Source organism: Peromyscus californicus, unplaced genomic scaffold (genome assembly GCF_007827085.1).
Source record: "Peromyscus californicus insignis strain IS unplaced genomic scaffold, ASM782708v3 Scaffold_10__1_contigs__length_136768540, whole genome shotgun sequence".
Lineage (NCBI taxonomy): Eukaryota > Metazoa > Chordata > Mammalia > Rodentia > Cricetidae > Peromyscus > Peromyscus californicus.
The window spans coordinates 27,176,782-27,192,431 of record NW_026294391.1 but is presented as its reverse complement, the minus strand read 5'-3'; the positions used below and the strand labels follow the sequence as shown (position 1 = coordinate 27,192,431).

General features: G+C 43.5%; 1 protein-coding gene across 4 annotated transcripts in view; it reads left to right on the top strand.

Annotated features, from left to right (window-relative positions):
* Positions 1-15,650, top strand: part of Ctps2 (CTP synthase 2) — a 117,347-nt gene that overhangs the window by 16,597 nt on the left and 85,100 nt on the right. For all 4 annotated transcript variants that reach the window (XM_052719196.1, XM_052719029.1, XM_052718939.1 and 1 more), the window contains 4 exons: positions 1,218-1,298; positions 6,946-7,094; positions 11,961-12,093; positions 14,292-14,380. In XM_052719196.1, coding sequence (XP_052575156.1) covers positions 1,218-1,298; positions 6,946-7,094; positions 11,961-12,093; positions 14,292-14,380 — 452 coding nt within the window. The remainder of the gene's footprint in view (positions 1-1,217; positions 1,299-6,945; positions 7,095-11,960; positions 12,094-14,291; positions 14,381-15,650) is intronic.

The window sequence follows — 15,650 nt, the reverse complement described above, 5'->3', positions numbered from 1 at the left end:
TTTATTTACTCTTTGGTTTTGGTGCTGGGGATGGAACTTAGGGACTTGCACATACTAAGCACGTGCTCTACCTTTGAACTATACCCCCCCCCATACCTTAATCTTTAACTTAACATCTGAGTCATTTGTCCCTCTCAAATGGCTCCTGGGACAGTAAACTTTGTATCTGGCATCCAGGAAATGAGTATTTCTTTATCCCTAAATTGGCTCCATTTATAGCAGACAAGATACAACAATGCTCTGTCATTTATAAGGTTCCTGGCTCCCTCAGAGTGAATGTGAAACCTTGGGATTTTCCTGTGTCCCTTCAAGGACTGGCTATCTTTGCTCTGAGCTTTAGTCTAAGAAGCATTCATGTGTTCCTATAGTAGGTAACCCAGTTACAGCCAGCAGCTGTTGGGGGTCCACAAAGCAGCTGCCTTCTTTTTGGGTTTTCAGGACAGGGTTTTTTCTCTCTCTCTCTCTTTTTTTTTTGAGACAGGGTTTCTCTGTATAGCTTTTAGAGTTTTGGAGCCTGTCTTGGAACTCATTCAATAGACCAGGCTGACCTTGAACTCACAGAGCTCCACCTGTCTCCGTCTCCCGAGTGCTGGGATTAAAGGCGTGCACCACCACTGCCCAGCCCAGGTTTCTCTGTGTAACAGCTTTGGCTATCCTGGAACTTGATTTGTAGACCAGGCTGGCCTCGAACTCACAGAAATCCCCCTGCCTCTGCCTTCTGAGTGCTGGGATTAAAGGCGTGTGCCACCACGGCCCGGTACAGCTGCCTATTTTTGTAAATAAAAATTTATGGACACACAATTATTTATTTACATGTAGTCTGTAGCTGTTTTGGCATAGCCCATAGTAGGATCCTCAGTGCCTTCTGTGGAAAGCTAAAATGTTTCCTGTGTGACCCTTTAGTGAAAGTTTGTTAACTTCGGATCTACCCCCTCTTCTTTTTAATGAAACAGCCCTGTAGAGCTTTAACTTCGCCAGAGACATTTGGATGCTTTGAGTTCTTTCTGGTGGGTTTCTGTTGAACTTAGTGAGAAGTGCTTATGCTAGTGGCCAGACCAATTTCTCACGCTACAGCGGAATGCCCAGGGTGAACAAGTGCATCCTTGGTCTAGTCTCTTGTAGAAAAGAAAAGCATAGAATGATTTTCTGACAATGAATTGGGCAGTTTGATCAGCCCTGTTCCCATTTACTGACCCATGCATGACTGCCTTTCACAGATTGTCTGCCGTAGTTCAGCACCCATTGAGATGGCTGTGAAGGAGAAGATTTCTATGTTTTGTCATGTGGACCCTGATCAGGTTGGTGCTTGGTGCTCCTTAGATTAAAAGTTATTTAGTCACTGTGTGTGTGTGTGTGTGTGTGTGTGTGTGTGTGTGTGTGTGTGCTTCTGCCATGACCCGTGTGCGGAGATCAGAAGACAACTTTGTGGATGGAATCCATTCTCTCCTACCTTTAGGTTGGTTTCAGAGATCAAAATCAAGGTGTGAGGATATGCCTTTACTCAATGAGGCACAGGGTCTCACGTAACCTAGGCTGACCTGAATTCCTGATTCTCCTACATGCCATGTGCTGAAAACAGTCATGAGCTGCCCCTTGAAGCTCAGGGTGGGCATTTTAGCTCAGTGAACTTCTAGTAAGAGAACTGTGTGCTGTCTCTTTAGCATTTTTTCATGCTTTGTTTTGCCAGGACACATACTGCTTCATTCGGTTTTCTTTTGTACCTGTTACAGCTTAACACACTTTAAACCACACAGTATGCTGACGTTCATGCTATGTTTTCGGATCATATAAATGGCCCAGCTGATTTCATTTCTCCATAAATTACACTAATTTAGGCTCTGGCCTTCTGTCTGCAGGACTTCCAACTTGGGTATTCTGACATTTAGATTTCCTTTTTCTTTCTAGCTCTTGTTCTCAGTAAGCTCATGGTATGAGGGGTTACAGTTGGCTACAGTTTATAAAGAATGGTGTGACTGGAGCTCAGGAACAGGGTGAGGCTGGCTAGAAAGCTTTCCTTCGAGCTCTAGGTTCTCTTACAGATCCTTAATGGGGTATCTGTGCTCGTGGAGCGAGCTGATAGAGTCCTCTGCTCGAGCCTTCAAGCCTGAACTGCTTTTAAAAGAAGGGTCTCTCTCTCTCTCTCTCTCTCTCTCTCTCTCTCTCTCTCTCTCTCTCTCTCTCAATGTCTGGGCCAATTTGTTTTGGTTCAGTTGTTTTGTGTACCCTTCCTCTTGGTAGACAGTGCTTTGCATGTGGATTAAGCAAATACAGCCAGGTTTCCAGAATAGAAAAAATAAATAAAACATTTTGCATTGGATTGCGGAGAGCTTAGAGAAGGAAGATGGAGTTCCAACTGTGGCTGTTGTGGAGTCTAAGACATGTAACAGTGATCCAAGTCTCTTTTATTTTTTAAGATTTATCTTTATTATTTTGAGTTTATATGTATGTGTGGGGGTTTGTATAAGAGAGTACAGGTGCCCAAAGAGATTGTGGGTATCAGATCCCCCTGAAACTGGAGTTACAGGTGGTTTCGAGCTGTCTGATGTGGGTGCTGGGAATCTAACTCATGTCCTCTGCAAGAGCTGTAAGTACCCTTGATGGCTGAGCTCTCTCTTCAGCCCCAGTGATCCAGTCTTGTTTTCCTTCTTATTTATTTATTTTTGAGACAAGGTTTCTTGTAGCTCAGGCTGGCCTCAAACTCTCTATGTAACTAAAGATGACTTTGAACTCCTGATCCTCCTGCTTCTACCTCCCAGGGTGTGTGTCACAGCATGGTGAATGAGTAAATAACTCCATGCTTTCTACTTGTTGAAGTTGCAGTTGCCTACAGATATAGTGGTTTTTTTATGTGTATGAATGCATGTCTGCATGCATATTTGTATACCATGTGCATGGTTGGTGCCCAGCAAGGCTAGAAGAGGATATAAGATCTTCTGAGACTGGAGTTACAGACAGTTGTGAGCTTCCATTCAGGTCCTGGGAACCAAATTTGGGTCCTCTGGAAGAACAACAGCTGTTAAGCCCCCTTCCACTTTTGAGACAAGGTCACCATACTGGCCTCAATTTCGTGATCCTCCAGCCTCAGCCTCCTGAGTGCTGAGATAATAGGTGAGTGCCAACATGCTTGGCTTGAGATTTAGGTAGTGTTTTTGTTTTTAGAATGGGTGTCATGTAGCCCAGATTGGACTGAAACTGATTCTCTTGCCTCTATCTCACAGGTACTGAGATTATAGGAATCCACCACCATGCCTGCCAATTTTTTTTTCAGTGTTGGTGATATTAGAAAAGTCCTCCAACACTGAACCCCAACCCACTGAGATTTAGCTTTGATTAGTAACTGGGATGGAACCACATATTGGTGACATCTTGGTGCTTGGAACTGCCCTGGTACATGCACAGTAATGCACTATAGTCTGACTAACAAGTTGGCAATATTCAAACCAGTGAAGAACTCTTGATTTTATAGCGGTGGTGTTGGGAAAATCAAACCTAGAGTTGGCGGAACATTTTTGGGATTTGGTAGATTCTTCAATGCCTCCAGGTACCCTGCCTCATGTTCTTGAGAGGATGTTAAAAGCCATTAATTAGGTCTAGTGAAAACACTATAGCTTAAAGGCAGTCTTTTAACAGGTGTGATTAATTTCCCTATGGCAATGTGCCCTTGTAAATTTACCAGAGAGAAGGGAACAGGGAACAAGGTGGCAGACATCAGGCGAAAGCAGCTACAGCAGCAGGGATAACAATCTCATACACACCTGTGCAAGACAAGGTCTGTCTAAGTGTGGTGCTTCTGAGGCCACACTGGGCGGTACACGTAAGTCATGCCAGCTCACTACGTTTTTAATTTTTTAATTTTCTTTCTTTTCTTTTTTTTCTTTTTGAGACAGGGTTTCTCTGTGTAGTTTTGGAGCCTATCCTGGCACTCACTCTGTAGCCCAGGCTGGCCTCGAACTCACAGAGATCCGCCTGCCTCTGCCTCATGAGTGCTGGGATTAAAGGCGTGCGCTGCGGCCACTGCCGCTGCTGCCGCCACCACCACTGCCACCACCACCACCACCACCACCACCACCACCACCACCACCACCACCACCACCCGGCTTATTTTTTGATTTTCTTGAGACAGTGTTTTATGTAGTCCAGGTTGGTCTCCATCTTGTTACACAGAGGAGGGTGACCTTCAGCTTCTGATCTCTCTGCCTTAAGCTCCCCCAAATGCTGGGATTTCAGGTGGCGTGACTATGCCCAACTTTAAATTATTTTTTTTTTAGGGTTGGGGATTTAGCTCAGTGGTAGAGCACTTGCCTAGCAAGCACAAGGCCCTGGGTTCAGTCCTCAGCTCTGAAAAAAATTTTTTTAAATTACATTTGTGTGTGAGTGTGTGCATTGTGTGCCATGGTGCCCACGTGGAGGATCCAGCTCAGGTCATCAGGCTTGGTGCTAAGCTCCTTTACCTAGTAATACCCCCACACACACCCAACACCCCCACCAGCTTTTATATATAAACAGGGTCTCAGTAGCCTAGACTGGGCAGTATAATAGATGCTGGCTTTGATCCTCTTGCTTCTGCTTCCAAATGCTGGGATTAGATGTTTGTGCCAGCCTGAGGTATTTAAAAAAACAAAAAACTAAACCCAGATAAACCAAGCAGGGTCTCATTTAGCCCTGTCTGGCCTCAAACTGGACCAGGCCTGTTTCTGCCTTCTGTTTGCTGGGATTAAAGGTGTGTATCACCACACCTGGCTTCTCCAGAGGTATTTATGTGTGTCTGTATGTCTGTATGTAGGTATGTCTGTATATTTTGTGGTGTTTTGTTTGCATGTATGCCTGTGCACTATGTGTGTGCCTGGTCCCTCAGAGACCCTGGGACTAGAGTTAGGTGATTGTTATGAATTGCCACGTGGATGATGGGAATTGAACCCAGGTCCTCTGGAAGAGCAGCCAGTGCTCTTAACCACTGAGCTATCTCTCCAGCCCTTTCTCCAGAGTTTTTATTGGAATATTTGTCTAGAGGCATGGTTAGTGGATTATTTGGCCATGTGTTTGAGCTCGGTCTCCATCCTCCTTCCCCTCCCGAGATATTAGTTGACAGTCCTCTAATCACTTGGTTGGTTTTGCTTTGGTGGCCATTTGGAAGTTTTCTCAGGACCACCAGGAATCATTTCAGTTGTGAAACAAAGACACTTGCTTCACTCAGGAAATTTGAGAGGTTTTTGAAGCTTGTGTCAGGAACTGGGGACTAAGACCAGACAGTTCCAGTCCTCTCTCATCATCTGCAAGGGATTGGTGGTTCTAGGACTCCTCAGGAATATCAGATTCCTCCAGTGCTCAAGTTCCTGCAAGACAGTGGTGCAGGCCTGGGTGCTTTCTGCCAAGTCTCACAATCTGAGTTCCAGTTTTCATGACCCATAGTGGTGGAAGGAAAAAATCAACTCCTGCAAGTTTTCCTCTGATCTCCACACACATGTGCGCTGCATGCTCGAATGCTCTCTTTCAAGAAATGTAAAAAATAAAACAAAAAAGGTGCAGTACTTGTATATAACCTGTGATAGTCTCCTAAATACTCTATCTTTAGATGACTTACACCCAGTACTATGTCAAAATGATGTAAACAGTACATCATTCTTTTTCTTTCTTCCCTTCTTCCATTGACATTCTTTCTTTTGATTTTTTTAAAGATTTATTTATTTTATGTGTGTGAGTGTTTTTCATGGATGTATGTATGAGTACCATATGCATGCCTGGTGCCTGCAGAGGTCAGAAGAAGTCTTTGGATCCTCTGGAACTGGAGTTAGCGATTGTCTTATTCACTGTTCTATTGCTGTGAAGAGATACCACGACCAAGGAAATTGCTTTGTTGTTGTTTGTTTGTTTTTTGAGATAGGGTTTCTCTGTATAACAGCAGGAACTTGCTTTGTAGACCAGGCTGGCCTTGAACTCACAGAGATCCCCATGCCTCTACTTCCCAAGTGCTGGGATTAAGGGTGTGCACCACTACTCCTGGCCAACCAATAAGATAAGGCATTTAAATTAGGGGTTTGCCTGTAGTTTTAGAGGTTTAGTACATTATCATCATGGTGGGAGTATGGCAGCATGCAGGCAGGCACTGGAGCAATACCTGAGAACTACATCCTGATCCACAGAGAGAGAGAGAGAGAGAGAGAGAGAGAGAGAGAGAGAGAGAGAGACAGAGACAGAGACAGAGACAGAGAGACAGACAGAGAGACTGAAACAGACTGGGCCTGGCATGGGATTTAAAAATCTCAAAGCCCACCTTCAGTGACTTCAACAAGGCCACACCTCCTCCAACAAGGCCACACCTCCTCCAACAAGGCCACACCTACTCCAACAAGGCCACACCTACTCCAACAAAGCTACTCCTCCTAATCCTTCTAATCCTTTCAAACAGTTCTACTCCCTGGTAACTAAGTTTTCAAATGTATGAGCCCATGAGAGCTATTCTTATTCAAACCACCACAGTGATGGTTGTGAGCTACTTTGTAGGTACTGAGAGTCAAACCCAGGCCCTCTGAAAGAGCAACAAATACTTTCAGGTGTTTAGCCATCTCTCCAGCACATATTCATTCCTTTATTTTTTTTTGTCTTTTTTTCACCCTTAGGAGCCGAGGAATAAATCCAGGGCCTTGTGCTTGCTAGGCATTCGCTCTACCACTGAGCTAAATCCCCATCCCCTTTCTTATTTTCTTTCTTTCATTACTGCTCCCTCCCTCCCTCTCGCTCTCCTTCCCTTCTTTCTGAAGTTGTATTTTGCTGTATAGCTGAGGCTGGCCTTGAATTTCTTATGGTCCTTTTGCCTCAGCTTCCTGGGAAGCTGGAATTAGGCCTGTGCCCCAACACGTAGCTTTCTTATTTTAGTATAAACCATTTCTTGAGTTTTGTCTTATTCCAATGGTGTATTAAGAAAGATGTTTTATTATCATTGATCAGGTCATCTGTATCCATGATGTTTCTTCCATCTACCGAGTGCCTCTTCTTTTGGAGGAGCAAGGCGTGGTTAAATATTTTAAAGAGAGATTGGACCTGCCCATCAGTGAGTCAAGTAATTTGCTTTTCAAGTGGAAAGCCATGGCTGACAGGTATGTGAAAGGAATTCTTTATGTAAGTTTTTTTGACATAGATAGGACTTCTAAAAACTTCTCCCAATTCTTTCCCTACTTTCTCAGTCTTTATAAATGCATGGGAAATTGGGACTGCGGGATTACAGATGAACATACTACAGCATCTGGCTTTATGTAGCTTTGAACTGAGTTTCTCTTGCTTTTGTGGCAAGTTCTCTACTGACTGAGCTATCACCCTGGCCTCTTTATGTAATTTTTAATAATTGTTGGGCCTGTAGGTGGAAGTAAAACCTACTTGAAAGGGCCAGGATGTCCTGTTTACAATTTTGTATGTGTATGTTCTGGTGTGGATATATCTAAATCTGTTGTTAGAGTATTTCTCTGTGTTCTTTGAAGATTTTTGGAGTTGTTGACTTTGCTGAACTTAAACCCAAGTGAGTTAAAGAGATTTGGATTCTCAGCCAGGCGGTGGTGGCACACACCTTTAATCCCAGCACTCGGGAGGCAGAGCCAAATGGATCTCTGTGATTTCGTGATCAGCCTGGTCTACAGAGCAAGATCCAGGACAGGCACCAAAACTACACGGAGAAACCCTGTCTCAAAAAACCAAAAAAAAAAAAAAGAGAGAGAGAGAGATTTGGATTTTCAAAGGAATATATATATATATATATATAGACCTGGCTGGCCTCAAACTCAGAGATTTGCCTGTCTCTGCCTCCTACGTGCTGGGATTAAAGACATGTGCCACCACTGCCCAGCTCAAAGGAATATTTTTAATTCTGGAAGTTTGATTTATTTATTTTTTTAGATTTATTTATTTATTGTGTATGTGTTCTGTCTACACATATTCCTGCACACCAGAAGAGGGCACCAGATCTCATTATAGATGGTTGTGACCCACCATGTGGTTGCTGGGAATTGAACACAGGACCTCTGGAAGAGCTGCCATGCTCTTAACCTCTGAGCCATCTCTCCAGCCCCTGGAAGTTTGATTTATATATTAATTTACTTTTTATTTACTGAATATTTACTCTACCTTTTTTTTTATCCAGTCCTGGGGCCAGAACTCAGGGCTTTATGCATGTTAGGCAAGTGCTGTATTGCTGAGCCACATCCCTAGCCTGATTTATAGTTGTAAGTGTTAGAGTTTTTGTTTGATTTGGCTAACATTTCCTAAAGAAGATCCTTTAAATGGGAAGTTTGGCTTTGCTATTACCATTCCATCTGGCAGTGACTTGTTGTTTGTTTGGTTTGGTTTGGGGATAGTCTCATGCAGCCCATACTGGCCTTGAACTCCTGCTTCTGCCTCCAGAGTACTGGGGTTATATAGGTATCCACCACCATTCCCAGCTCCCATCCAGTAGTTATGTATCTTAAAAATTCTTTTTTTTAAATTACATTAATTTATTTTGTGCATATGCACACTTGAATACCAGTTAAAAGACAACTTTTAAAAGATATTCTTTCCTTTCTTCAGATCGTTAATTGTATCAGCAAAGACAAGGCCATTTTTATAAGTTTTTTTTTTGTTGTTGTTGTTTGTCCCCCCCCCCCCCCCCAAGACAGTGTTCCTCTTTGTGGCTCTGACTGTCCTGACTTGTTCTACAGACCAGGGTGGCCTCAAACTCAGAGGTCTGCCTGCCACTGTCTTCTGGGTGCTGCGATTAAAAGTGTGTGCCGCTACATCCACTTCATAAGGTTCTTGGGGATTTAAAGGCATGAGCCTCCATACCCAGATTATTTTTCCCTCCCTTTGAGTATTGAACCCAGGGCTTCAAACATACAAGCCTTAATGTGTGAGCTACATCTCCAGCCTGGTGGGGACCTGTTCAGCCCAGCACAGTCTTCAAAGTAAACAGCGATCACGATATCTGTATCATTTGGACAGTTATGTTGGTTTATTGGTGACTGCACTGGATAATGGCCACCCCTTCACTGTAGTCTGTAGAGCCATGTAAGGGGTCAGTGAGAGGGCAGAGCAGCTGCTCTGATGATGTAAGCTCACTGCCACTCAGAGGCCAGGGGTCCTGGTTAAAGTGGCTATGTTCCTTTCTGGGGACCCCAGGCTGAAATGAGGTACCCCTTCCCACTTTGGGACCTGCCCGTGTTGTGTGGGCCTGTAAAGTAGACTCTCCTCCCCATTCCTCAACAACTCACAGTAGTATCAGAAGCCTGCCTTACACATCTGTGATAGCTGTTTTAATCATGTGAGGTGAACCTTTGGCTGATCTGGGAAGTGAAAGTTTACGGGGAAAGTCAATATAAGGATGGGCTTAGGACATCAGCCAGCCAGCACAGCAGCCCCCACCCTGGGGTGTTTGGCTCATACACTCATCTGTCTATCTATCACCATGTGACTTTTGTCAGGGAAGTCTGGACATGAGTAGAAAGGGGAGCCTATAATTGCCTTTACTGTGCCTTCTTTTGGGTCAGAGCCATGTCCTTCCTCTTTGTGAGGAGAAAGTGAGGCCCAGGTAACTCTTTGCACACTGGCAGCTGCAATTGCTAAGTAGGTGGACCACACCTTGGGACAAAATATCTGCTTCTTGTGACATCTCTAATATTTGGCTTGAGATTAACTTGCTTTCGGTTATCAGGAATTCATCATCACTATTATAATCATCATCATCATCATCATCATCATCATCATCATTTTGTGATACTGGAGTTTGAACCCAGGGCCTCATGCATGCTAGGCAATTGCTTTACCACTTCTGGCCACACACCACTGTGAATTCTGCTGAGCAAGATAAAACTAAGCAGAGTTAAAGGCTTGATACCCTTCCCTCAGGTCTTTTTTTTGTTTTTTTTGTTTTTGTTTTTTGAGACAGGGTTTCTCTGTGTAGCTTTGTGCCTTTTCCTGGAACTCACTTGGTAGCCCAGGCTGGCCTCGAACTCACAGAGATTCGCCTGGCTCTGCCTCCCGAGTGCTGGGATTAAAGGCGTGCACCACCACCGCCCGGCTCCCTCAGGTCTTTTATTATGAATCTTCCTGGGAAGTCTTAACCTTTCTTGTTACATTTAGTCTCTTAGTTTTATTTTCTTCCACCCCGCCTAGTTTGTTTTTGTGTTTTTAATTTATTTTATCTTTATGTGTTTGAGGCAGTGGCTCACTGTGTAGCTCTGACTAGTTTGGAATTCAATATGTAGATCAGGGAGACCTCAGACTCAGAGTGATCTCTGCCTGCCTTTGCCTCCTGTGTGCTACCTTATCTGGTTTACTTTTTATTTTTGAGGTGCAATCTCATGTATCCCAGGCTGTCCTTGAACTCACTGTGTAGCTGAGGATGATCTTGAACTTCTGATCAGCCTGTCTTCACTTCCTGAGTGCTAGGATTGATGACAGCTGTGTTACCACCATGCCCATTTCTACATGGTGTTGAGGATCATCAAACCAAGGGCTTCCAGCATGCTAGGCAAGCACTCTGTCAACTGTCACACATCCTGGCACTCAGCCTGTTTTTGTTTTTGCATCTGTCTGTGCAGTTTTGCATGTGTGTTTGTTAGGGTCACACACATATTCATGTACATGTTTGTGGCGGTCCAAGGTTGACATCTCATATTTTCCTCACTATCTCCACTTTATATATTGAGACAGGTCTCTTGCTGATTCTGGGGCTTGCTGCTTCAGCTAGCCTGGCTAGCCAGCTTGTCCCGGGGAACCCATCTCTACCCTCCTTGCCCTGGGATTACAGCTGGGCCACTATACCCATCCTGCATTTACATGAGTTCTCAAGATTTCAAGTGTTACATCCACTAAGTCATATCCCCACCTCCCAGTCTGTTTTTGATCCTGTTTTGTTGCCCACACTGCAGATGAAGATATGAAAGGGGGATACCTCCTTATGGTAACATTTTGCCTCCATGTTTGGGGCAAGAACTTGCTTCAAAGCACTACAATATCATCTACATACCTAACATCTGATCACCATATTTTTCATATTCTCTGAACAGATTTCCTGACAAAAGCAACACTGAAAATTGTATCTATAATTGTGAAATGTGATTGAGTGTCTTTTGTAGAATGGAATTTTCTCATCAAAATGATCTAAATGTCTTGTAATATTTTAAATAGTTCTCTTAGTGCTATTCTTCAGACATGTTCCAAATAATCAGACTTTAGTGTGCCAGTTGGGAATGTGATAATTTTAATTTAGACAACTTTGAATGCATTTTCTTATATGATGTCACCTTACAAACATACTTAAATGTTTCCTGTTGACAAGTACATTGCATTTTCTTATATAGTGTTACCTTATAAACTAATTTATGAACAGCACAGTGTTTATGAAATAGCTTTTTAATTTTTTTGTTTTGATGCTTTAAGTTTTTCTTTGATAAACTCTGAGATTTATATCTATACCTGCTTATGTAAGCCATCATTGAGGATTCTTGGGGGTTTCTAAAGAAACTGTTTTGTTTTTTAATCTTTGTGTGTGTGTATGTGTGTGTGTGTGTGTGTGTGTGTATGTGTATACATGCATGCATGCACACGTGCATTTGTGCTACCATATGCATGTGGGGACAGAGGACAATTTCTGGGGACTCTCTTGTCTCCACCTCCTATCTCATAGGAATGCTGGGATTACAGATGTGTATTGACATGCCTACCTTTTTACAAAGTTTCTGGAGATAAGAGTTCAGGTCCTCATCCTTCGTGTCAAGTGCTTTACCCACTGAGCCATCTCCCCAGCTCTTCTTATGTTTTTGAAATCTGATGAGCAGATTTTGGCATGTTGGAGGAGAGATGTGTGTCAAGTACACTGAGTGTCTTGTCTGTCTCTAAAGCTCTGAAAAGTACCTTGGAATAAGAGCAGTGGTTGCATTGTTGCTTGTGATGTTTCATAGTGTACATATGGACTTTGAGCTTGTTTCCCCTCTCAGGTATGAAAGACTGCAGAAAATATGCTCCATCGCCCTGGTTGGTAAATACACCAAGCTCAGGGACTGCTATGCCTCTGTGTTCAAAGCACTGGAACACTCAGCCTTGGCCATCAACCACAAGTTGAATCTGATGGTGAGTCCCAGCCTGCTCTTCTAGTTATTTATTTATTTATTTATTTATTTTCAATTCAGGGTTTCTCTGTGTAGTTTTGCGCCTTTCCTGGGACTCACTTGGTAGCCCAGGCTGGCCTCAAACTCACAGAGATTCGCCTGCCTCTGCCTCCCGAGTGCTGGGATTAAAGGCGTGCGCCACCACCGCCCGGCTTATTTTTAGTTATTTGTATGTGTAGCTATTTCTATGTGTAAGTGTGTACATGTGAGTGCAAGTGCATGAGGGAGGCCAGAGACATTGGATCTCCCTGGAGCTGGAGATAGAGGTGGTTGTGAGCCGCTTGATATGAGTGCTGGGAACCCAGCAGTGGGTGCTCTTAACTGCTGAACTGTCTCTCCAGACCTCTTTTAGATAGTTCTGTCACTCCAGTATTTTGTATTCTAAAGAGGCAGATTGGGCTGGGTTGTGGCTCAATGCTGGAGTGTTTACTTAGCATGATCAAGGCCCTGGGTTCCATTCCCAGCACTGCAAAACACACAAACAAACAAACAAACAAGACACAATTTACTATTGTGTTGCTGTGAAGAAACATATGGCCATGGCAACTCTTTTTTTAATTGGGGGCTTGCTTACAGTTTCAGAAGGTTAGTCCATTATCATCGTGGAAGGAGCATGGTAGTAGGCAGGCAGGCTTGGTGCTGGAGAAGAAGCTGCGAGCTCACATCTTATCCACCAGTTGCAGGCAGAGAGAGGAACACTGGTTCTGGCATGGGCTTCTGAAACCTCAAAGCCCATCCCCAGTGACACACCTTCTCCAATAAGACCACACCTCCTAATCCTTCTCAAACAGTTCCATTAAATAGGGACCAAGCTTTCAAACATATGAGCCTATGGGGGACTGTTCTCCCTCAAACCATCGCAATTGGGCATGTCGCTCAGTGCTGGAGTGCTTACTTAGCATGATCAAGGTCCTAGGTTCCTTCCCCAGCACTTCAAAACAAACAAACAAACAAAAAACCCCACAATTTATAAATTCCCAAAAAGGCAGATTGTGATGAAGGGTTTTTAAGTCCAAGCACTGTATGGAAAGTTGAAAAGGAGGACTGACAGGATTCAACATACAGTTCTAGCCATGTCTAAGATTTATGATAGCCAGAGAATACAAAGGAAAACTGGCAAATGGAAGAGTCTTATGGGGTGGAGTCTGGGGAAAGGCAAGTGCAAACTTACCAGAGGCCTTTCCAACATGAAGTTGTATAGATTCAGCTGGAAGTCCCCCAGTGATGACCTGTGATAACATATGTAAAGTGCTCCTTACTAGGAAGCTCAGTAGAGAGTCAGTGCCCAGGTCATTTCCTTTCCTTCTTCCTCTCCCTCTTCTATCTCTCTGTCCAATTCCCTCTCCTTCTCCCCTTACACTTTGTGGTACTAGGATTGAACCTAGGATTTTGAGCACACTAGGCAAATGTTGTATCACTAAGCTATATTCCTAGCCCTCTTTTAATTTTATAGTTTGAGACAGAGCTTTGCTAATTTGACCATGCTGGCCTTGAATTCACTCTGTACCTTATAAGATCCTCTGGGAAGAATGAGGCCTCATTGAGCTCCTTCTAAGCTAGACTAGCCCTCAGATATCGAATAACTGTTAGATAGCTGTGTAAGATAAATCTTAAAAGGTCTTATTAGTAAAAAACCCGGAGCTAGATTTTGGGGCAAAAACTGAGAGATCAGGGAAGCAGAAAAAAAGCCACAGCCGCATGTTCTTATCACTAGAAATCCTTAGCCAAAGAGAGGCCTACTTCCTGTATACCCACGCCTATATGCCTTTATGTCCCTGCCTTCTTACTTCCTCTCTCTGCCTAGCTACATCACTTCCTGTCTGTCTGTACAGACCTCCAGACCTCTATGGTTAGTGCCGGGATTAAAGGCATGTGCCACCACACCTTCTGTTCCCAGTGTGGCCTTGAACTCACAGAGATCCAGATGGATCTCTGCCTCCCGAATGCTAGGATTAAAGGCATGTGCTACCACTGTCTGACCTCTATGTTTAATATATTGGCTGGCTTTTTCCTCTGATCTCCAGATAAGCTTTATTAGGGTGCACAATATATTGGGGGACACAATATATCACTATATAGCTGTAGTATTTTTGAGTGTTTATTTTTCTTAAATGTTCCTTTAATCTGTTGGATTTTTGATGTGTTTTTTTTTTTTTTTAGTACATAGACTCCATTGATCTGGAGCCAATCACCAAAGCCGAGGACCCTGTGAAATTCCATGAAGCTTGGCAGAAGTTGTGTTTAGCTGAGTGAGTACCAGGAACTGTCCACATGAGGAGGACATTGTCATTGTGCTTTCTCTGTAATTATTCCACTTGTAACAGTTGCTAATTTTTATGCATTTGGAGTAGTTAAGTCCTGGTGGTCTTTGTAGGTGGTTGTGCAGCATTCATGCCACATTGCATTCAGGTGTACCATATGAGCTCAGGTGACATGGGCAGTAGGAGTGGTTTTCTTTGGAGAGGGTGGGGAGACTGCATTGTAGAGAAAGAGTGCTGATTTTACCGAAAGATGCAGTGATGACTACTACATATATAAAATGAAGTACAAGCAGGACCTTTCTCTGATTTTTCTATGTGTTTACTAATTTATTTTTATTTTAATTAATTAATTTATTGCTGAATTAGGGTCTGTTTAGCCCAGACCAGCCTGGAAACTGTGTATCTTGGGATGACCTTGAACTCCTGATCCTCCTGTCTCCACCTCCTAGGTTCAGGGTTTACAGACATGCACTATCATGCCTGGTTTATCGGGCGCTGGGGATGGAATCCCAGGGCTGTGTGTTAGACAAGCACTAACAACTGAGCTGGGTCCCAAGCCCTTCCACATGTGCTGGTTCTCCCCTCCCTTCTCCTTTCTTTCTGTAAGTGATTGAGAGAACCCTGGGGCAGCATTGGATCTTGAGGTTACCATGACTTGCCTGGTTTTCCCCTTGAACTGTTTTTTTCTTTGTTTGTTTTTTTGGTTTTTTGAGACAGGCTTTCTCTGTGTAGCCCTGGCTATCCCAGAAATTGCTATGTAGAACATGCTGGCCTCAAACCCACATAGACTGAACTGTTGTTTTTTAGTTTGAGTGTTTTCTCTAGCCATGACATTTTCACTCACTGTTACTTAATTGGCCATTGACATCATAGGCTGCTTTAACTCTTTCTGATGATGTAAGAGAGCTCAAAGTGTTGATATAGTAGTTAGAACCCAGCTGGGTGTGATGGTACATACCTGTAATCCCAACATGTGGGGCCCAGAGTTCAAGTCTGGTCTTGTCTATAGAGTGAGTTTGGGGCTGCTCTGCACTTCATGAGTCCCTGTCCTGGAAATTTAACAACAACAACAAAAGGACTTTAACCCATGTTTATTTTTATTCATTTTATGTTTCTCTCTCCTTCTCCCTGTCTACCAGCCCTCAGTAGAACTCCTTTTTTTCTTTTTGTTTGTTTTGTTTTGTTTTTCAAGACAGGATTTCTCTGTGTAGCTCTGGCTGTCCTGGAACTCACTCTGTAGACCAGGCTGGCCTCAAAC